Source organism: Trichechus manatus, unplaced genomic scaffold, assembly GCF_000243295.1.
Source record: "Trichechus manatus latirostris isolate Lorelei unplaced genomic scaffold, TriManLat1.0 scaffold00168, whole genome shotgun sequence".
In the NCBI taxonomy this organism is placed as follows: Eukaryota; Metazoa; Chordata; class Mammalia; order Sirenia; family Trichechidae; genus Trichechus; species Trichechus manatus.
Genome location: NW_004444104.1, coordinates 2842173 through 2865271, shown reverse-complemented (window position 1 = coordinate 2865271; position 23099 = coordinate 2842173). Strand labels below are relative to the sequence as shown.

At 40.0% G+C, this 23099-nt stretch overlaps 1 protein-coding gene across 2 annotated transcripts in view; it reads right to left on the bottom strand.

Annotated features, from left to right (window-relative positions):
* The window catches only part of LOC101344421 (phospholipid-transporting ATPase IB), a 685896-nt gene that overhangs the window by 617408 nt on the left and 45389 nt on the right, over positions 1-23099 (bottom strand). For both annotated transcript variants that reach the window (XM_023740920.1, XM_004386566.1), the window contains exons 2-5: positions 6692-6791; positions 6180-6278; positions 5275-5320; positions 4101-4141 (exon numbers count right to left, since the gene is read on the bottom strand). In XM_023740920.1, coding sequence (XP_023596688.1) covers positions 4101-4141; positions 5275-5320; positions 6180-6278; positions 6692-6791 — 286 coding nt within the window. The remainder of the gene's footprint in view (positions 1-4100; positions 4142-5274; positions 5321-6179; positions 6279-6691; positions 6792-23099) is intronic.

The window sequence follows — 23099 nt, the reverse complement described above, 5'->3', positions numbered from 1 at the left end:
GTGTTGGTGTCAGTCACTAACAGCATGAATGTAACTAAATGGACACTACCAGGAAAACCAGTTGCCATGGAGTCAACTCCAACACATGGCAACCCCATATATGTCAAAGAAGAACCGTGCCCCATAAGGTCTTCAATGGCTGAGTTTTTGGAAGGACTTTCTTCTGAGGTGCCTCTTGGTGGACTGAAACCTTCAACCTTTTGGTTAACAGCCAGGCACATCAAATTAATCACTTACTCCCCCGCAGGGACTCATAAATGGACACTATAAATGTGAACATCAGGAGTATTAGAATTCTCTGATGACACAAGAAGAAAGGTCATTTCTACCTCATAAGTAATTTCAAAACAATCTTAAAATGGACACACGCTTTTTGTTTTCTATTCTAACCCACGTTACTATTCTCTTATAATCAACAATTTCAAATGATGCAAATACTCATGTAAAATGACTGGATCTTAGAAGTTAGGAGAATGACCCTTAGCAGATGTCCATGTTTAATTCTCCGTTGGGAGAAAGGAAGTGTCTCAGAAGTGCTTCAAGTTGCTTGTCAAAGTGTCGGGGGAAGGCTAAGTAATCTGGGTCAACTAGAGAAAACCAAACCAAACCCATTGCCGTCAAGTTGGCTCTAACTCTTAGAGCCCCCATAGGACTGAGCAGAACTGCTCCCATAGGGCTTCCAAAGCTGTAAATCTTTATGGAAGCAGACTGCCACATCTTTCCCCCCAAGGAGCAGCTGGTGGGTTCGAAATGCTAACTTTTGCATTAGCAGCTGAGCTCTTAACCACTGTGCCACCAGAGCTCCTTAACACAGAGAAGGATAGTAAAAATTAAATTCTAGGCTCACTGTGCATTTGTAGCTAGAATCCAGTTTAACAGCAAAGGGGAAGCATTTAATTCAAGTACATTCCATTAAAAAGAGGACAGATATCCCTTCATAAAGAACAGATACTACATAGTTATTTTAATGGCCATCAGTACGAAAGCAAGGAATACCAATGTAACCTGGAAATGTTTTTTAAAAGTAAATATATTTCATATAAATAGTTTAATTACACAGAAAAATATCACAAGCGATAATTAGTAAAAACCACTCAGAAGGAAAAGGAGCCATATTTTCAAAAAATAAAAGGCGGTGGATTTATTTTGTTTTTAATTCAAAGTGGGAGGATAAGGGAAATTATGACTTTCTCCCACCTTTACTTTAAAAATAAAGAAATAGTCATATTCCAGTAACGAAGTACAAAGAAGTTTCACACATTTGAGAAACAATTACTTGGGATTTTGTTTGAAAATAGTTTTTTATTTTATGTTCTTACACATGATTGCACCTTGAGTGTCTAACCAGCTGCTGTGGAACTGATTCCAACTCACGGCAACCCCATGTGTGTCAGAGTAGAACTGTGTTCCACAGGGTTTTCGATGGCTGATTTTTTGGAAGTCGCTCACCAGGCCTTTCTTCCAAGGTACCTCTGGGTGGAAGCAAACCTCTAATCTTTCAGTTGGCAGCTGAGTGCCCTAACCCTCTGCACCACACAGGGACTCCTTGACTATGTGAAACTACCTAAAAACAAGAACTCTTATGGTGGGAATGAGTCCCACCCCACCCCAGGTTGCTGAATCTACTCTGGCTTCAGAAGGTTTCACAAGTCTCTTAATTTTGAAGAAGAAACTAAAATGATCTTGTCAAAGCCAATCAAAGCTATCAAGAGCCACACAAAAGCTGCCTCTCAGCATTCCATAACTCCATAGCTACATCCAGGGCTTCCCTGGCAGGATTCTAATGTGAGCGTCAGCATTTCGTATGAAAGTTGTGTTGCTTTTGGGACCTTAAAGATGGCCACCTCCACCTTGCCATACATCTCTGGCATCTGTTACCACTGCCCGAGTATAAGGCCCTCTCATCACCAGTATTCCCACCTCTGCACTGAGCTACTCATGGATTTGCACGTTGCTGACTTTCCCATACCCCAGAGATTTTACCTAGCTCCCTGTCGTGAACACTTCCCTTTGAAACTGGCTACCTCCTACTCCTCCTTCAAGAGAATATATCCAGCTCAGGAGGGACACCTTCCTGACCTGAATCCCGACCTACCAGATGTTCCCGTAGCCCCTGGAGCGCACCCCTCCACAGAGCTGAGCCCCTGCATCGGACTATACTCACTTGCCCACCACTTCCACTCCACCAGCGTTGTGAGTGTGGGCCCCAGGCTGGCAGCAACAGCATCACCTGGGAACTTAGTGAAAATGCATGTTCCAAGGCCTCATTCTGGCTCCACCAAATCAGAAGCTGGGGAATGGGGCCCAGTCATCTGTGTTTTTTTACAGAAAACACAGGGGTCTGTGATGTCCACTGAAGTTGGAGACCCACTTCTCAAGACTCCTCATGGGTGGAGCCAAGCGTTATTCCTCTCTGTACCCGCAATGCCTAGCATAGTCTCTGGCACACGCTAAGAGCAAACAAAATATATTTTTAATTGAAAAAAAAAATGCATGTGACAAAGCATATAACAGATTTTGTTTCTCTCCAAATGTGTGTGAGGGTATCCACTTTGCGGGTCTGCGAGGCCATCCACTCCCGGACTCAGACTCCAGAGACCATCACCCCATTCTCTGATGTTTCCAGCAGTGCCCAGCACCCCATATCCCAATCATTCCTGCCCATACTGATCCCTTCTAGGGAAGGCAGCGACAAGAGGACTGCAAGAGAAACTGAGGGGCGATTTCAGAGTGCCGCAGAACCCTTGAATTCCTCATAGCATTGGAAGGTTTCCACCTTCTGTGAAGTCAAGAACTTCCAACCTCTTCACTAAGAACCACCTCACTTCCAAACGAGAGTGAGGTCAACGTTTGCCAATACAGGAGTTCTACGCTGCTACAGAAGTTAAGATGTTATCACAAAGTACTGTAAAGGGGGACTTCTGTAAACGGTGGGTGGTTCTCCTAAAACAAAGCCAAAGCAAAAAGAACTAAAATGCTTGCTGCAGTTATCATACTGTGGGCATTTTTTTGGATATAATAGTCCAGTGGCAGTATTAAAGATTCTCTGGGTGGTGCAAATGGCTAAGCACTGAACTAATCAAAAGGTTGGACGTTCAAACCCAGCCAAAGGCACCTAGGAAGTAAAGCCTGGAGATCTGCTTCTGAAAGGTCACAGCCTTGAAAACCCTATGGAGCAGTTCTACTCTGCACACATGGCGTCGCCATGAGTCATAATCAACTCAAAGGCAACTAACAACAAGGCGGTATTTTAACACATTGTTTATTAAATGTTGAGCAAGAGAAACTATTTTAAGTTATCCTTCTAATGAGTAGTTTTCTTTTCACATCATATTTATCAGCTTTGAATCCTGAAGTAATGAGAGTTATCCCCCAAAACATCCTGTAGCTATTAAGAAGGTCCAGCTAAATCAGAGACTCATTGAAGAGGCTTATCTTATCAGGTACAAAATACCCAGATGGCACAGTGTATTTCTTCTAAATGTTCTATTCGTCACTATAAACAACTGACAAATCCACAAAAACTTCTCAGACCCTCCAAACCTCACACTTCCAGGGATGTAGAGACAAATCGTTCCTTGATGTTGTCAAATTAAAAGCAGTAACTATTAGTCATGCTAAACCACCCCATCCTTGGAATTGAAACAAGATGATTTTCAACCCCTACTCCACCACTCTATATCTAATGATTATCATAAACCCAAAACTGTTTCCACCAAAAACATTAAACATAAGAATCTCACAATTTTTTTTTAAAGAAAGGAAACAAAAATATCGAATAGTAGAGGACCAGGGAAAAATATTTCCCAAATTGGATTTATAAACTTGAAAGTTGCTTTGAGATTTCACAAACATCCACCAGGAGCAATGAAGTTCACAACTCTGAGTGGACAGTGTGAGCTCCAGCTAGAAGAGGCAGAGGAACAAGGTCCACGCATCAGCTCTAAGTCAGTCTACAGAAAAACTCCACAATACAGAACTCACATGATACGGACGTGACTTGCATCTTAACACAAATTTTATATTGTAATCAACGCTAGACATTAATTACAAGTCTCCAAACAATTACTTTCTGGCATATCTTTAAAATTAGTTTTTACCTCTTTCCACATAATGGTATGCCACATACCATTTCTTAACACTGAAAAAGAAAAAACAAAGTATTGGTTATTATTGGTGATAATCAAAATAAAATCAGTTCTCCAAAATCCAAAAGGTTCCTTTTAAAACTGTTTATTAATTCTAATATGCTATATCAACAAAGTCCATATTTTGATATAGAGGTTATCTCAGTCATCTAGTGCTACTACAACAGAAATACCACAAGTGGGTAGCTTTCACAAAGAGAAATTTATTTCTTCACAGTAAAGTAGGCTAAAAGTCCAAATTCAGGGTGTCAGCTCCAGGGGAAGGCTTTCTCTCTGTCGGCCTTCTCATCAATGTTCCCCCAGACTAGGAGCTTCTCTGGGCAGGGACCCCGGGTCCAAAGGACACACTCTGCTCCTGGCACTGCTTTCTTGGTGGCATGAGGTCCGCCTGTCACTCTGCTCACCTCAGTCTTTTATATCTCAAGAGATTGCCTCAGACGCAATCCAATCCTGTAGACTGAGTCCTGCCTCACTAACACAACTTCAGCCCATCCTCCCTCATTAACATCATAAAGGCAGGAATTACAATGTATAGGAAAATCACACAATACTGGGAACCATGGCCCAGCCAGACTGATACACATATTTTTGGGGGGACATAATTCAATCCATGACAGAGGCATAATGCCTTCTCCCCCCAAAAATGGAGCCCTAATGTATGTATCTACGTAACATATATACATTAACACATACACATAAGTAAATATGCCCATATATATGTTAAATCTATTCATGTTCAGTACAGGAGAAAGAAAAAATAAATAAGCCTACTGCTGCAAGATTAAAACCATACAAACCAGAGCTGATGTTCTACAAAGCAATACAATGAAAAGTGGGTCGAGGGAGGGAAGGAGAGATTACAAACCAAGGACATGCAGGCCAGGAACTTTTTAAAAGCTGTCTATTTCCTGAAAATTACATTTTCTAAAATTCTAAAGTGCCCAAATCCTGTTCAAATCTTAGTTACCAGGACTAACGTTTTGTTTAATGTGTTTGTCATTTTCCTCCTCCATTAAAATATTTTATAAATAATTTTTCCAATTTATCTCAATATCATTAACTACTTGTTCCTTAAAATTCCTTAAGTATAGACCTTATTCTTAAGGGATTCAGCCTGGTACCTTACCTATTGTTTTCTTTTTGTTAACTGCATTGTCAGCCTTATGTCGCTTCTGTCACAGAAAGAAAAAAAGTTCTTAGAGTCAAAAGTTACAAATGAATAACTGAAATAGCAAACAGTAAGATCAGGAAATTAAAGCAGGGGCAGGGAAACTAACTGCCAACAACACGAATTCAGTTCAACAGTTTTGTGATCTAGCACACACTAGATTTAGATGCGGTCTATGCTACTTCAAATGATTATATTCTGGGTCTAGCAATTATCAAGCACTTTGAAGCATAAACTTCTCCCTCCTCATTTGCTTTAAATCAGAGTAAAAGAATTACTAAGGATGATAATCCAAACAGCAAGCAACGTAATTTATTTTACTGATAAAGTACCTTTGTTCAAAGTACCTTTGTTTCGATATGTATTACATTTATTTACCTATTCCCAGAAGGGTATGTGTGTGTGTGTGTGAAGGCCAGAGAAAAGAAAGATAGAGAGAGAACACAGAGAGAGAAGTAAAGAGGAAGAGAGAATATTGTAGCCAATGAAGTTGGAACTCTATTTTCTGGAATAAGTGTGAGGAGGAAAAAGAGTCTTATAAAATGACCTCAGACACAATACTGCTATGCTAGACAGAACTACAACCCTTCATTTGTTTCTCATATTAGCAAGTTCTGAAGTGAGATGTAAGGAACATCAAAGGGGGTGCTGAGACCTAACATTTGAAAACATAGTTTGAACTACTGTGCCACTGTATATGTGTTTAAGACACTTTGTATATACACTCCTTCTCAAAAAATACCATCATGAGTTTTCAGTGGCTGGTTACACTACAGCCCAATTTCCTGTGATAAACATGTAATACAAAGCAATAAATAAGATATATTCAATATAATGGTTTTACTAGCCAGACAAAAACTTACAAAATCTTCTACAATCTCTTTGATGCCTGCGATTGTTAAAATAATGATCAATGGCACCAGGGTGGTATATCTTCCTGTTGGAGATACATCTGGAATTTGCTGCAAGGTAAGAGACCAAAAGAGAAGTTGGTACATTAAAATCCTCTCCACAATGAAGAAATTATTATTTTTTGCAGTTCTGTTCTATTTGTTACACAAAAATTACTACCTTAATTTTAAAACTAGCTATGCATTTGACTTTTATTTTTTTAAGCCAACATTACTACGTGTTTGGAACAAGAAAGGGTGAAAGGTATGACTCTAGAGCCATTTGGTCAGTGCCTCTTTTAGCAACTGCAATTGTCCCGGAGGCAGTACCAAGATCATTTCTGTTCACTCTGTCACACAATGGATGGAGGAAGGAAATAAACTACAGTCAGATATTGTAACAATTTTCAGTTAGGTGCCTTTTAGCAAAATCTTATTTTGCATGTAATTAAGGTTCCAAATTTTACATAATTTTTTAAAATTACCTGTAATAAGGCAATGAAGAGGAAGAAGGCATTAGCAGCTCTTCTAATCTGCTCATACAAGAATCGAGGTAGAAATGTCAACACGCTGTACTTGGCCGTACTACAAGGATAAAGAGAAATACGACTATCAGCTAATGATGTAAACTCTAAAAACAAGAACAAAACAAAGTTTCAAAAACGTTTTTTAATTGTACACGTATATGTATATATATAACAGAATTTTTGCCAATTCAACATTTTTTACATGTACAATTCAGTGACAGTGATTACATTCATCATGTTGTACAACTATCACTACCATCAGTTTTCAAATTATTTTACCATTAAACATGTAATACAAACTAATAAATAAGAAACTCAACGTCCCCTAAGCAATGACTCCTCTTTTCCTCTTCTTCCCAGCCCCTGGTAACCACAAATAAATTTCATACAAGTTGGATCATACAATATTTGGCCTTTTGTGACTGACTTGTTTCACTCAGAATCATGTTTTCAAGATCCATCCATGGCATGGCAGGTATCAGGACTTCATTTCACTTTACGGCTGAATAACATTCCATTGTATGTACATACCACATTTTGTTTATCCATGCAACTGCTGATGGACATTTAGGTTGTTTCCACCTTTTGGCTATTGTGAATAGTGCTGTAATGAACACTGGTGTCCAAGTTTCTGTTTGTGTCCCTGCTTTCAATTCTTTTGAGTGTATATATACCTAGGATTGGGACAAGTAACTTTAATAACAAAATGTTCCAAAACTCAGGACAAACTGGCATGCTGACTCTCTGGTACACAGGTGTTATTTTGTAAAAGGACAACCTGATAAGAAAATTTTCTAACATGATCTTTGTTTCAAACTTTGGTATACATGTGTTCATTTAATTTTCAAACATTATAAGCTGGAAAATGTCCCCACCTTCTAGGAGCTATGTGCTACGTATATAGTAAGCATGTAAAGAATGTTTGTTAAAAAAAAAAAAAAAAGATAATATTTCAAGACTCACAAAACATAAAGTGGTACATGTTCCAAATATGAATGCATCAACTGAGTAACTCACATGAGCAAAGTAGAAGAAACATTCCAGAATTTTTGGCACTGTAGTTCTTATTAGGTAACCACTGGACTCAGTGTAGAGTCAACTCTACAAAGCATGGCCCATGTGAATCATAGTTCAATATGTCCCTCTGGACACCCACCATGGATATTTTATGTTTCAACCACACCTGAGCAAATTCCACTCCTTCGACATACCCTTTATTTCGCCACCTTTGCTCACACTTTTGCTTCCACCTGGGACATATTCTCCCTTCTGCTCTGTCTCTCCTGGGTAAACTCTCCTTCCTAACTTACTGTCCCATCAAGCCTCATATTTTCCATCAAGTTTAATTGAGTTTATAGTAAGTGTGTTTCTGGAGGTGTAATGGTTAAGCATTTGGCTGCTAACCAAAAGATCAGCTGTTTGAACACATCAGCCGCTCCATGGGAGAAAAGACCTGGTGATCTGTTCCCATAAGGATTATAGCCTAGAAAACCCTTTGTTCTACCAGTTCTACTCTGTCACATGGGGTTGCTATGAGTTGGAACTGACTTGACAGCACACAGCAACAACATTCTTCCTCTAAGCCCACAGTATGGAATTTACACCTATATCATGGTCTATGCTTTGCCTTATATTTATTTACCTATATCCAGAGTAGATTATGGGAACAGCAAGAATGGTTACTTCAGAGAGGTGGGGCCAAGATGCCGTCTCTCTTACAACAAAGACACAAAAAAACAAGTAAATCAATTATATATGACAATCTAGGAGCCCTGATTATCAAAGACAAAATTGAAGAGTCAGACTGAGTGGCAAGGGGAAGAAGAGACAATTCAAAAGCAGCGAAGTAGTGCCAGTCATGAGGTTGCTGGCACCCTGCTGGCTGGGTTGGCTGGCAAACATGGGCTGAAGCAAGCAGTTCAGGATGTGTCTCACCACATCGGGAGAGGCCAAGCGGCCGAGAGTCTGTACAAGCCTAGGGAGCCCAGCGGAAGCAGTGCTGGACCTGCGAAAGTTAAGTGCAAGCGCGGAACCTACCACGTGGGGTCAAAATAACCCCTCCTCCTCCAGGACTTTCGCAGTGGAGAAGTGCCTCTTTCTCCTCACCCACCACCCACCCCGCTCCACTACAACACCTGTCTGGCAGTATTCAACAACTGCCAAGCCCCCTAAGATGGAACTCAGGGCTATCTGTGCCTAAACCAGTCTCAAGGCTTAACAAAATGCCACGGGACCTAAGCCGGGAACTCAGGGCAGGCCCTGCACCTTTGCCTAGGCACTGGCATAAGGGGTCCATGGAGTTGTAGCACCCTTCATCCCTGCCTAGACCTGTGTGGGCTGATTCAACACCACATGCCTTCATTAGCATAAGACAACACAGCATACACCTGAGGCCTATTTTCAACTTTGTGCTGAAGGTCCTAGCCAGAGCAATAAGGCAAGAAAAAGAAATAAAGGGCATCCAAATTGGTAAGGAAGAAGTAAAAGAATCCCTATTCACAGATGATATGATCTTATTCACAGAAAACCCCAAAGAATCAACAAGGAAACCACTGGAAGTAATAGAAGATTTCAGCAAAGTATCAGGATATGAGATAAACATACAAAAATCAGTTGGATTCCTCTACACCAACAAAGAGAACTTTGAAAAGAAAATCGCCAAATCAATATCATTTACAATAGCCCCCAAGAAGATAAAGTACTTAGGCATAAACCTAACCAGAGACGTAAAAGACCTATACAAAGAAAGCTACAAAACACTACTGCAGGAAACCAAAAGAGACCTGCTTAAGTGGAAAACATACCTTGCTCATGGATAGGAAGACTCAACATTGTGAAAATTCAGCTCTACCCAAAGCCATATACAGTTAAATTCTGATCCAAATTCCAACAGCATTTTTTAATGAGATGGAAAAACAAATCACCAACTTCATATGGAAAAGGAAGAGGCTCAGGATAAATAAAGCATTACTGAAGAAGAACAAGGTGGGAGGTCTCACACTTCCTGATTTTTAGAACCTATTATACCACCATGGTAGTCAAAACAGCTTAGAACTGGTACAACAACAGACACATAGACCAATGGAACAGAACTGAGAACCTAGATGTAAATCCATCCACCTATGAGCAGCTGATATTTGACAAAGGCCCAAAGTCCATTAAATGGGGAAATGATAGTCTCTTTAAAATGGTGCTGGCATAACTGGATATCCATCTGGAAAAAAATGAAACAGGACCCATACCTCATACCATGCACAAAAACTAACTCAAAATGGATCAAAGACCTAAATACAAAATTTTAAGTGATAAAGATCATGGAAGAAAAAGTAGGGACAATGCTAGAAGCCCTAATGTATGGCATAAATAGTACACAAATCATAACTAACAATGCACAAATACCAGAAGAGAAACTAGGTAACTGGGAGCTCCTAAAAATCAAACACTTACTCTCATTAAAAGACCACCAAAAGAGTAAAAAGAGAACCTACTGACTGGGAAAAAAATTTTGGCTACAACATATCCAATAAGGGTCTAATCCCTAAAATCTACAAGATACTGAAACACCTCAACCACAAAAAGACAAATAACCCAATTGAAAAATGGGCAAAGGATATGAACAGACACCTCACCAAAGAAGACATTCAGGCAGCTAACAGACACATAAGAAAATGCTCACAGTCATCAGCCATTAGAGAAATGCAAATCAAAAGTACAATGAGATACCATCTTACCCCAACAAGGCTGGCACTAATCCAAAAAACACAAAATAATAAACGTTGGAGAGGTTGTGAAGAGACTGGACCACTTATGCACTGCTGGTTGGAATGTAAAATGTTACAACCACTTTGGAAATTGATTTGGCGCTTCCTTAAAAAGCTAGAAACAGAAGTATCATAAGGATCCAGCAATCCCACTCCTAGGAATACATCCTAGAGAAATAAGAGCCGCCACACAACTATGCATATGCACACCTATGTTCACTGCAGCATTGTTCACAATAGGAAAAAAATGGAAACAACCTAGGTGCCCATCAATGGACAAATGGATAAACAAATTATGGTACATATACACAATGGAATATTATCCAATGATAAAGAACAATGAGGAGTCCGTGAAACATCTCACGACATGGATGAATCTGGAGGGCATTATGCTGAGTGAAATTAGTCAGTCATAAAAGGACAAATATATGTATGAGACCACTATTAGAAGAACTCAAGAAAAGGTTTAAACACAGAAAAAAGCATTCTTTGATGGTTACGAGGGTGGGGAGGGAGGAGAAAGGGGATTCAGTAACTAGATAGTAGACGAGGATCAATGTCTGTGAAGGGAAGGACGACACACAATACAGGGGAAGTCAGCACAACTGGACCAAAACAAAAGCTAAGAAGTTTACTGGACACATCCAAACACTTGGAGGGACAGAGTAGCTGGGGCTGGGGCCTTGGGACCATAATTTTGGGGGACATCTAGGTCAACTGGCATAACGAAGTTTATTAAGAAAACGTTCTGCATCCCACTTTGGTCTGGGGTCTTAAAAGCTCGCAAGCGGCCATGGAAGATGCATCACTTGGTCCCATCCCACTTGGAGCAAAGGAGAATGATGAACACCAAAAACACAAGGAAAATATTAGCCCAAGAGACTAAAAGTCCACTTAAACCAGGGACTCCATCAGCCTGTGACCAGAAGAACTAGATGGTGCCCGACTACCACCAATGACCGCCCTGGCAGGGAATACAACAGAGAGTCCTGGATGGAGCAGGAGAAAAGTGTGGAGCAGAAGTCAAATTCATGTAAAAAGACCAGACTTAACAGTCTGACGGAGACTGGAGGAACCCCTGAAACTATGGCCCCTGGACGCTCTGTTAACCCAGAACTGAAACCATCCCAAAGCCCACTCTTCAGACAAAGATTAGACAGGACTATAAAACAAAAAAAAAATACACTTGAGGAATGTGTTTCTTCATTCAGTCAGATAGACGAGACCAAAGGGGCGGCTCCTGTCCGCAGGCAGGATGGGAAGGCAGCAAGAAACAGGAACTGGCTGAAGGGACACAGGGAACCCGGGGTGGAAAGAGGGCGTGTGCTGTCACACTGTGGGGACTGCAACTAATGTCACAAGACAATACGCATATAAATTTTTGTATAAGAAATTAACTTGAGCTGTAAACTTTCACTTAAAGCACAAAAACCCAAAAAGAAAAGAATGGTTACTTCAACTTTGTATGTTCCTAGAACATAGCACATAGCTGATAGTTAATGAACAATGAAATAAACCAAAGGCATAAACTAAATAACCTGAAGGGGTAAAATGAACCATACTTCCCTTGGCTGCTCAAAGGCTCATCAAACCATAAGAGTACGTAAACCAGACTAGTTGCTGTCCAGTCAATTGGGCAACCCCATGTGTGTCGGAGTAGAACTGCGCTCCATAGGTTTTCAATGACTGCTTTTTCAAAAATAGATCACCAGGCCTTTCTTCCGAGGTCCTTCTCGGTAGACTTGAACCTCCAGCCATTCAGTCAGCAGCTGAGTAAGTTAACCGTTTGCACCACCCAGGGATTCCATAAAAGTACACACTTGACCCATAGCTCACCCTCTGAAGGCATGACTCTGAGCCTACTCTTAACTGAAATACATTTCTAGCAAGATTATTCATCAGATTACAAGGACACAATATTAGAAGCAACAAAGGAGAAGGGCAGAGGGCTGAGACAGAATATGCTAGAAGCATATGTACTACTACTTAAGACCTAGCAGCAACCAATCATAAAAAACCCATGGCTGTCGAGTTGGTTCTGACTTATAGTGACCCTGCAGGACAGAATGGAACTGCCCCACATGGTTTTCCAAGGCTGTAATCTTACAGAAGCAGACCGCCACATCTTCATCCCGTGGAGTGACCGGTAGGTTCGAACCAGTGACCTTTCAGTTAGCAGCCGAGCACTTAACCACTGCACCAATGACAAAATCAAACCAAAGATGACAACTCAAAAAAATATAGCAGTCTGAGGTCATTTGCTAGAGCAGGAAATAGTCCATATGCTATTGTTGCCACTGCCTCAGAGAAATCATCCCGTTGTATAGCAGCCTGGTGTTTCGCGATACATAATGATCAGAGATGTCTTAAAGGCAAAGTCATGTTTAGCCGTCTTCTGCTTAAGGTGCTAAGGATGAATTGGCTAAATAATAAAAATCACCTGTAAAATGGTTCAAACTTAAAGAATATGACACTTGAATGGCTATAACTGAATTAGCTAGAAAAACGTGCTTACATGGAACCCGTAACTCATTTATCTAGCCCAATGGGGTATTATAGATGTCACTGCAAAATTTTGCCAACCAGAATAAACTAGCTGACGTTAAACTCATTAAAAAGTAAGGAAATATTTCAAGCTCTTATCTGTGACTGCTCACAGTACAAAGCTTTCTTAATTACAGCTAAGAGGACAAACAAGTCAAACAGAGCATCATGTGTCCACTTAAGGCAGTTCTAACCACTGAAATAAAGCAACCGACATTTATCACTAAAGAAAACATGAAAATTCACACATTCTATGACCATGGACAGACAGTATCTTGCAGCTTGACAATATCTACGGCTAATATTTGAATCTGCGATTCCATCTGGATGGAACAGACACATACACACATAGTTGGTACATGACCCCCTCCATATGTGAACCTTTCCCACTTGAGTAAAATACCGACGCGTGCTTAAGGTGACCGATGTGTCTCTGACTGCCATGAAGGCAGAGAGCTGGGGGGAAGCGAATCCAATTTATGCCAGGAAAGCAAAGATCAGGGCAGTGGGAATACACTTTCACTCTGTTAGAAACTAAGAAATGAGTCTTAAATATTTGCTTCCTGGGATAGAATCAGTATGATCAATAATTCAGGGAAATTAATATTCATCCAATAGACGGCTACCATATGGCATAAAAATATTTACATTACTATACAACCCTCATTGATCCTGTTACAGAATTAAAGACTTAAAACTACAAATAGCTAGAGGCAGCACCTGTCAAAATCACTCTACTGGAATAGTTTAGGGCAGGCAGCTCAGACTTTAAGGTGCATAAGAATTCCCTGGGGACCTCGTTAAAATAAATATTCAGATTCAGTAGGTCTGGGATGGGCCTGTGAGTCTGCATTTTAACAAGTTCCCAGGTGAGACCAATGCTGCTGGCCCAAGGACCACACTTTGAGTAGTGAGGGTTTAGAGTAGTTACCGAGGAGGTAAATTTGTTCAAGTCTCCTGTTTGAATACAACCCAGCTGAACACTATTAAGGTGCAAGGGTCATCTCTTAATATTGTTGTTATTAGTTGTCATGAGCTGGTTCTGGCTCCTGGTGACACCATGTACAATGGCACAATACACTGTCCAGTCCTGTGCCACCTTCACCATCACTGGTAAGCTTGAGTCCATTGCTGTGGCCACTATGTATTTTGAGGGCTTCCCAACCTAGGGGGGCTCATCTTCCAGCACTGTATCAGACAGTATTCTGTTGTGATCCACAGGGTTGTCATTGGCTAGTTTTCAGATGTAGATCACCAGGCCTTTCTTCCTAGTCTGTCTTAGTCTGGAAGCTCCACTGAAACTTGTCCACCATGGGTGACCTGCTGGTATTTGAAATACCAGGGGCAGAGCTTCCAGTATCAGAGCAAAACTCAAACCACCACAGTATGACAAACTGACAGATGAGTGATAGGATGACACTCTTATAGAATGACAGAAATATTACCATTCATGGTGCCGGGGTAAAGAACATCTACAGGGCTAATTGGGCCAATAAAGAAGCTTCCCACCAGAATACTTTGTTCACCCAGGTGACTTAATCACCCCCAAAAGATTCTCATTCTAATTGCATGTGTCACATACGCACCAGTGTGGCTATTTTATAGTCAGAAAGTGAATGGGCTGAATATGAGTCCAAGAAATTTAGCAAGTCTTAGAGTCATAAGTTTGGGGAGAAATGACCACGAACGAAAGAAACAAAACATTTCCATATGATTTACCCAGTTTCCCTGTTAAATACCCATTACATCAGTGTTTCCTCAAACTGGCTAACATGAAGAATGACCTGGGGGCTTGACAAAAACTCATCTATCTATCCTTTCAACAGATATTTACTGAGCCCCAGTTACTGGCACAGTGGTTAAGCGTTCGGCTGCTAACCAAAAGATCAGCAGTTCGAATCCACCAGCCGCTCCTTGGAGACCCTATGGGGCAGTTCTACTCTGTCCTATGAGGTTGCTATGAGTCGGAATCGACTCCATGGCAACAGGTTTGGGTTTTGATTTTTTAAGTATGTGGTAGGTACTGTTCTAGACACTGGGGATACTGCAGGGAGCCAAACAGTCAAAAAGCCATACCCTGGAGGGAACTACATTTAGAGGAGAAGTCATATTTTACAAAATAAATAAAACACAACCCGATAGATGGTGACAAATACTAAGGAGGAAAATCAGTCGGGGAAGGAGGACATGGAACTGGTATACCAGTGAAGGTTGGGGGGGTTGTTATCTTCAATAGAGGGATCAGGGAAGGTTTCATTGAGAAGCTGACATTTGAGCCAAGCCCTGAGAAAGGTGGAGAAGCAGGAACAAGCCGCGTGGATGTACAGGGGAGAGCTTTGCACAGAATAGCAAGAGCAAAAACCCTGATGTGGGAGAGTTCCTATTGTTCCTCTTGCTAGAAGACAGTGAGGTGGCCAGTCTGGGTAGAAGGAATTTGGAAAAATATGAAGAGAAATGAAGCTGAAGAGACGACAAGGGCCAACTCACTTGGGGCCTTTAGCTCAAGTCCACACACTGGCCTTTTCATCTTCAGGAGATGGGAAGCTTCCGGAGAATTCCGAGGACAATGTATGATGATAATACCACTTTGCAAACCTCTCCTCTGGCAATTCTGATTCAGCAGGGGTGGAACTTGGTTATGTATATGTTGGATACATGCCTCTTGGTAATTCCTATGATCTGGCAAGTATGAGAATAAACCTGCTGGAAATTTAAAAAAAACAACTGCCAATGAGTTGACTCCAACCAATGGTGGCCCCATGGTGTCAGCATAGAACTGTGCTCCATAGAGTTTTCAATGGCTGATGTTTTGGAAGTAAATTGCCAGGCCTTTCTTCCAAGGTGAGTTTGGGGGGATTCAAACCTCCAATTTTTTGGTTAGCAGCCAAGCACATTAACCATTTGCACCACCCAGGGACTCCTATCGGAAATTAGAGCCTGGCAAAAATATGGGTCTGGGGCCACCCAACCGTCACAAATCACAAAGCGCTATAGTAGCCTGATCTCTAGAATGAAGAAAAGGGCAAGAACCCACAGGCGATGACGAAGTATGATTTTCAAGCTATAAAAAAAATTGAAGTTGACAACTATCTTCCAGAGGCAAATCTAAAACACAGTAGCAGCTCAAAGTGTAACTTTCCCTTAAAGCAAGCCTCCAGAAACCCAGAAGCTAAGTTAGCTTAACACTCACCTCCAAAATCGTAACATAAATGTACATTAAGGTTTAAAGACAGCTGAAGACAATTGCCTTATTCTCCTGCATTATATGGGCAAATGCATTGCTTATATGTGCCCAACGTGCAGTAAACATTCAATATTTACTGAAAGAATGAAGGGCTCTTTAAGACTCTCCACAAGGAGAGTGGGGCCAGTGTCCATAGCCAGGCTCTGAAAACCCTCCATTCTACCCAGCTCCCTGTGAGATACCATTCGCCTTTCTTCACTCAAACACTCACTTAAGAAGGAAGCTGAAAACACTGAACGTCCTAATAAGGCTGTTCATGTCTTTATAAAGAGCTTAATTCATTTATTCCCTAAGAGGGCAGTAAGCCAAGTATTTGTTAGGAAATCATCTGGCCTGGCGGCCAATGGCTTCAGGAGTGTTCACAATGCGGGCCTGATTCTACCACTGTCCCAAGAGAAAAGCAAAGCAAGTCAAGGATACAACTCTAATGCTGTGATATATTGCATTTAATTCCAACACTGTGGCTCTCCATTTAGAATTCTATATACTCTTTCCAACAGAGGGAAATAAACCCGATCAATAAAGTTTTAAGGCTGTCCTGAGGGCTGACATGCTACAAGTCAAATAATGGGAGACAGGTCTCTGAAATCAAGTTATCAAAGGAGAAGCATCTAAATCATCTGGCTCACGTTCCACATGCCCCCGTCCTCAGTCGAGAAGGTGGTAGTACCAGTGTTTGTAAGGGGAGGACGGAGCTGGTCATAAACGACCCTTCCCCAACAAACAGAGCTCAGAGACTGTAAGGATGAGCAGTGTCTGGGTGGGAAGCTAGACTGCAGCAGGCAAACTGGGAGATTAACAGGAGGTTAATTGATTAGGGCACAGAGTTCACAAGTATGCAATGTACAAAAGTTTACTACAGGTCCAAGTGTTAGGCAAAATCTGTCAGTTCTTTGTGTTTCAAAGAATCAAAGAAGTTTATAGATTTCAAAATCCTGAATCCAGCTACAGCAAAACCTGTGAGAGCTGGAACTCGATGGAACTGGCTTGTTCTTCCAGTACTGCAAGTTTTCCACCTTTGACAGGGTGCAGTCTTACCACTTTTTAATCACTCTGTTAGCAGAAAATATCTGAGTTTCCTTCTCTGTCATTTTCCACCTTACACAGGTTCCGGCTTTCACAGGTTTCACTGTATATGATTTTATTACTCTGAATTTCACACATAATTGCCAAACTAGTCAAATGTTTAATTTTAATAGAGACTGTTCCAATTAGCCTATCACGCACACAGGAAAACACACAAAATCGAAGTGTACAGCTCCAAAATTCATAAAGAAACACACTCAAATAGTCATCTAATCAGAATCTAACATACGGAAATGAGGAAAGTAAGTCTTCAAGCATGGGATTCTAACAGTAACAAAGGCACAATCTAAAGGGCACTTAGCTTCTGATTTCCAATTGAGAACGGGCACAAACACGTATCCCGTGCATCTACTGAGACACCACTAAGACAGTAGGAAGGAATTTTAAAATATACAGCCATATTTTTAGAAAATAGGAAAGGAAGCATCAGTGAACTTTTTATTTTTCTAAAATAGACTCTGCTTTCGGCAAAAAACAAAAACAAACAAACAAAAAACTGTTCCTATGCCTCCATGATGCCTTCTGAGTACACACCGCAGCAAGACAGGAGCACACAGAGAGAACTGCAGCCTGAGGAAAGGCCCTGGCCTGGGAGGCAGGAAGACGAGATATAGCTACAGAATGCACTTCTGGCAAGATGTGTCAGTCCAGTCCTCGGAGGGTCACTTATTAGGCAGGGCAAGGTGGACACACCTAAGTGTGTCAGAGAAGACGGTGGACAGGGAGAACTGCCTCAGCCTGCACACTGAGGACGTTCAGGAGTTGGGACACATCAAAGATGGAAAGGAGTCTGAAGCATGCATGGAAAGCAAAAAGTGTATAAAGTCTGTACACAGAGGGGCAGAGCCAGGAGATCAGCGTTAAGAGTCAGGAGAAGCTATATGAGATAAACTATAAAGGGCTAGAACAAAAGGCGTAATAAAAGCAGCACTGTTCCTCTCCCACAAGTCCCCTTTTCCTGGAGGCACAGAAACCCACACAGGCAGGCTGCTACACCCATGGCCAAAGAGCCAAAGTTTATTCTCTGGGGCAACCATACAAACCTCAAAGGAAGACAGAAAGAAAGCCCTCCACACGTTCATGTTTGAAAGTCCTTCACTCAGAAGTGAAGCTTGCCATCTGACCCATACTCACAGAGCACCCACCTGTGTGAGCCGTCTATGCCCACTCTTCAGAAAATTACCAGTTATATGGAGAAAGTACCCACTATGAAAAAGAGATTCCAAATGAAAACAGAAAAACAAGGAAAACTGGAGGAAACAGATAGTGCAGGTAGCTTTAAAAGTATTTTTTTAATGCTAATAACCTGCGAGTTATAATATGATAATATGTTTATAAAATAGATGTTATTTTTTAAAACTAACAGAAGAGCTACTGCAAATTAGAAGTATGATAGCCAAGCTAAAAAAGGCAATAAAAACAGCAAAAATAAATTTGAGTAAATCTCCCAAAAAAGTGGAACAATAAAAATGAAAGAGACTTACAGCACCAGTATGAGAGTGAATGTGCAATCATTAAGAGTTCCACAAAAACCAGAGAAAGTAAATACTGAAAAATTATCAAAACCACCATGAGATACCATCTCACCCCCATCTGAATGGCACTGATCCAAAAAATGGAAAACAACAGGTATTGGCAAGGTTGTGGAGAAACTGGAAGCCCTCATCCATTGCTGGTGAGAATGTAAAATGGTGCAGCCACTGTGGGAAACAGTTTGGTAGTTCCTCCAAAATTTGAGCATAGAACTACCATATGACCCAGCAATCCCAATCCTAAGTATATACCCAGAAGTGAAAGCAGAAAGCAAACAGAAACCTATACACCAATGTCCACTGCAGAACTTTTCACAATAGCCAAAAGGTGGAAATAACCATAATGTCCATCAACAGATGAATGGATAAACAAAATGTGGTACACCCATACAATGGAATAAGAGAAATGAAGTCCTGATGCATGCCACAACATGGATGAAACTTCACAAAATCAGTTACAAAAGGACAAATACTGTATGATCTCACTTAAATATGAAGTAGTCAAATATATAGAAATCAAAGATTATTAATGGTTACCAGGGGTAGGAGGAAGAAGGAAAGGGGGAGTTTTTGCTTAGGAGGCATTGAGTTTATGTTAATGGTGGGAGAATGATTTGGCAAAAGATAGTGAGAATGATGGCACAACATGAAGAATGTAGTCAATATCACTGAATTATACAGGTAGAAATTGTTGAATTGGCAAGTGTTTTGTTATGTACATTTTTACCACAATAAAAAAACAAATTATGCAAGAAAATTTCCCAGAACTCCAAGGGAAAAAAAAAAATTCTGATTGAAAGGACTCCCAAGTACCCAAAAAATATAAGATCTACACCAAAATTTTGAAACTATGGAATATCAAAGATTAAAAAAACAAGATTGTAAAAGACCTTATTTATAAAAGGAAAAAAATCAATATGAGATTGAACTTCTTAACAGTAACACAGACAGCTAGAATAATACATTAGATTTCTATACTCAGCCAAGCTACCAGACACAAATATACTTCTCATGTAAGCTTTTCTTTGGAAGCTACCACAAGATCTGCTTCAACAACACCAGAGAGAAATTTTTAAAAACATACACAGTTCAAAAGCAAAGACGAGGAGACAAGGGGGCGGGAATCTAGATTAATGGAAACACAGCAACCAGAAAGGAAATAATGAGAAAGTTGACGGACTGTGAAAAATGTAACCAATGTCAATGAACAAATTTTATAGAAACTGTTAAATGGGAAACAAATTTGCTGTGTAAATTTTCACAGAAAACACAATCAAATATTTTAATTATAAAATACACACACACAGTATCAATAAACTGGTGAATATAATTCAAGAAAGCAACAAAGCAAAGCTCTAGGATGATCGATCTACAAGACATCTTCAGAAACACCAGTCTACCTGGGAAAGAGGCCTCTATGGGGAAAAAAAAAAGTGGAGCTGAGAGATTATTCTGAGAGGTTATTTTGAAAATATACAGAAAAGCTGCATAATAAATATATGTTGATCTGATGAGAAAAAAAGGATTAATAAGTAAAAAAAATACATATTTAAGTAGAAAAAATGAGTCAGGAAAAGCAAGGTACGTTAGAAAAAAAAGCAAACATAATACACTACTACAGTACTTGGCCCTGAAGTAGATAAGTTAAATCTTCATCCCTAAGAAAATTCAGAGAATAATTTCTACACTTAACTTAGAAACACGGTGAAAACCACCCAAAGAATTAAAAACAAAGAATTCAAAGTGGTTTCCTTTGATATAACAGGACCAGGGTGGGAGAGATGGGGCTGGAGTTTACTGATTTTCATGATAAGTCTTTCCCTACTATCTGAACTTTGAATCATGTACGTGTATTATTTTAATAATAATTTAGTTTTTTTTATACAAATAAATATCATCCAGATTTAACTGTCAAGGGACAGTCAGCTGTTTCAGCTAATTTCAGGACTGGTCATACATAAGGAGCTGTTTATTAGAACATGAAATTAAGCTAAAGACTTAATTTAGTTTTATTGTACTTCCCACCACAAAAGATCTTTGGTTAATCCTCAGCCAAATTCCTAGAACATCTTTGTTTCCTCTTTTCCTGGAACCACTTCCCTCTTTTCTTCTGAGCCAACAGCCCAAGGGGTCATCTTGTTTAGCGAGCTTTTCCCTATTGACACCTACCCAACATACAATCTGTAATTCATCAATTCACTTCAACAGTGGGTGCGTGTGTTAATTTCTTCTCTTACACATCAGCCAGCTCTAAGCTTGCCACATCAAATATTTATTCTCCTGTCTCTGTGCACCTTCCAGGCGGAGAACTCATTGGTGCACCCTCAGGACCAACACAACAGTGCCCTCTGCTGATCATCCCTCATAGCAGTGTTTTCTGCCATGCAAACAACACTGGAGCAGCAGGTGTAAGCCAGATGAACACCAAGTCCCTCACAATTTTCTAACAGAAATTCTCAGAGAAGCAATGTTTAAGGAAGAACTTTAATGTCTTATTGCACTTCAATAATTTTTCTCATATATTCACTTGTCTTTTAATTTAAAACACACACACTCACAAAGTACTGTAGTTCATTACTAAGTAATCCTAAAACATTTACTCATTTCTTTTCATTTAATGTACTCATTTATATCCCCAGAGTTAGATCTAGGTTTTGTAAAGACTCTATACACTTTGTACACAGTGAATATACAATTTGAGGATCTTGCTTTAAGAAAACTACAAAATTATAAAATAAAATTGGGCATAAAAGTGAATGAGAAAAGAATCACAATGTAATACAAGTTTATAAAAGCTAAAAAGTACTACATCACAATATTGAGAAAACATGGTATTTTTATTAACTGTCAAGTGTTCTGTAATATTTTTTCCCCGCAGTTTTTCCTTCATTTGCTTAGATCACCTCTTACATAACAATTCTGTAATATATTTTTTTGGAGAGAAGATAGAAAGATTATTCATTCTTGACTCTAGCTAGGGTTGATCAAGTATGTTTCACTGATTATTTGGTAAAGTTCCTTTCAGCTTCACAATTCATCAATAGTGATATGTACATATTTATGATTGTTGTCAACTCAGAGAAATCTCTATCAAATTTCTTCCATAAATGAAGCTCGATTCAACAGCCCCCCATAACAAAACCAAACTATTCTTTCCAACTCAACTCTCCCTTATGTGGTGTCCCAAAATGCCACTCCAACACCACCAAACGGGAGAGGAGATATGACAGAGGGGAAGTCTGAGTGAAAAGAGATAGAGGTCTTAACCAATCAAGGTTAAAGTCTATTGATAAAGTTATACAGAAAATATAGCATAAGGTCCTTCCCAGGGTCTTGGAACGGGCAGACAGAAGTGAAGGGTACTTAAACTGACGCTCCATTTGCTTCAAGTTAATCTGCTTCTGAAGATATGTGCCTAATCTAATATAAATATATAAGCAATCTACAAGTGGTTATGTTCATAACAATCTATATCACACCACCACCCACTGCCACTGAGTTGATTCTGACCCATAGCGACCTTACAGGACACAGCAGAACTGCCCCATAGGGTTCCCAAGGCTGTAATCTTTACAAAAGCAGATTGCCACATCTTTTTCCCACAGAGTGGATGGTGGCTTCAAAGCACCGACCCTTTGGTTAGCTGCCAAATGCTTAATCACTGGACCACCAGGGCTCCATAACAATCTATATAAACCCACTGACATCAAGTTGATTCTGACAAATCTATATAGATCTCCACAATTTTCTACAGGCTTATGTAATCTTATTCATATTCACACATATACAGCGAGTTGTCAGTGTTTCACAAATATAGGACATTATGCCATTTTGTGAATTTGCTTTTCTCACTCAACAGCATTGCAAAATCTCTTCAAGTCAATGGTATATCTTTAATTCACTTTATTTTTTTTTTACTGTATTTTAGGTGAAGGTTTACAGAACAAATAGTTTCTCATTAAACAGTCAGTACACATATTGTTTTATGACATTGGTTGACAACCCCACAACATGTCAACACTCTCTCTTCTCGCCCTTGGAGGACTTTTTTTTTTTTTTTGGTGAAAATATACATAGCCAAAGATACACCATTTCAAAAGTCTCTATGTGTACAATTCAGTGACATCGATTACATTCTTCCAGTTGTGCTGCTATTCTCACTTTAGATGAAGGTTTACAGAACAAAATAGTTTCTCATT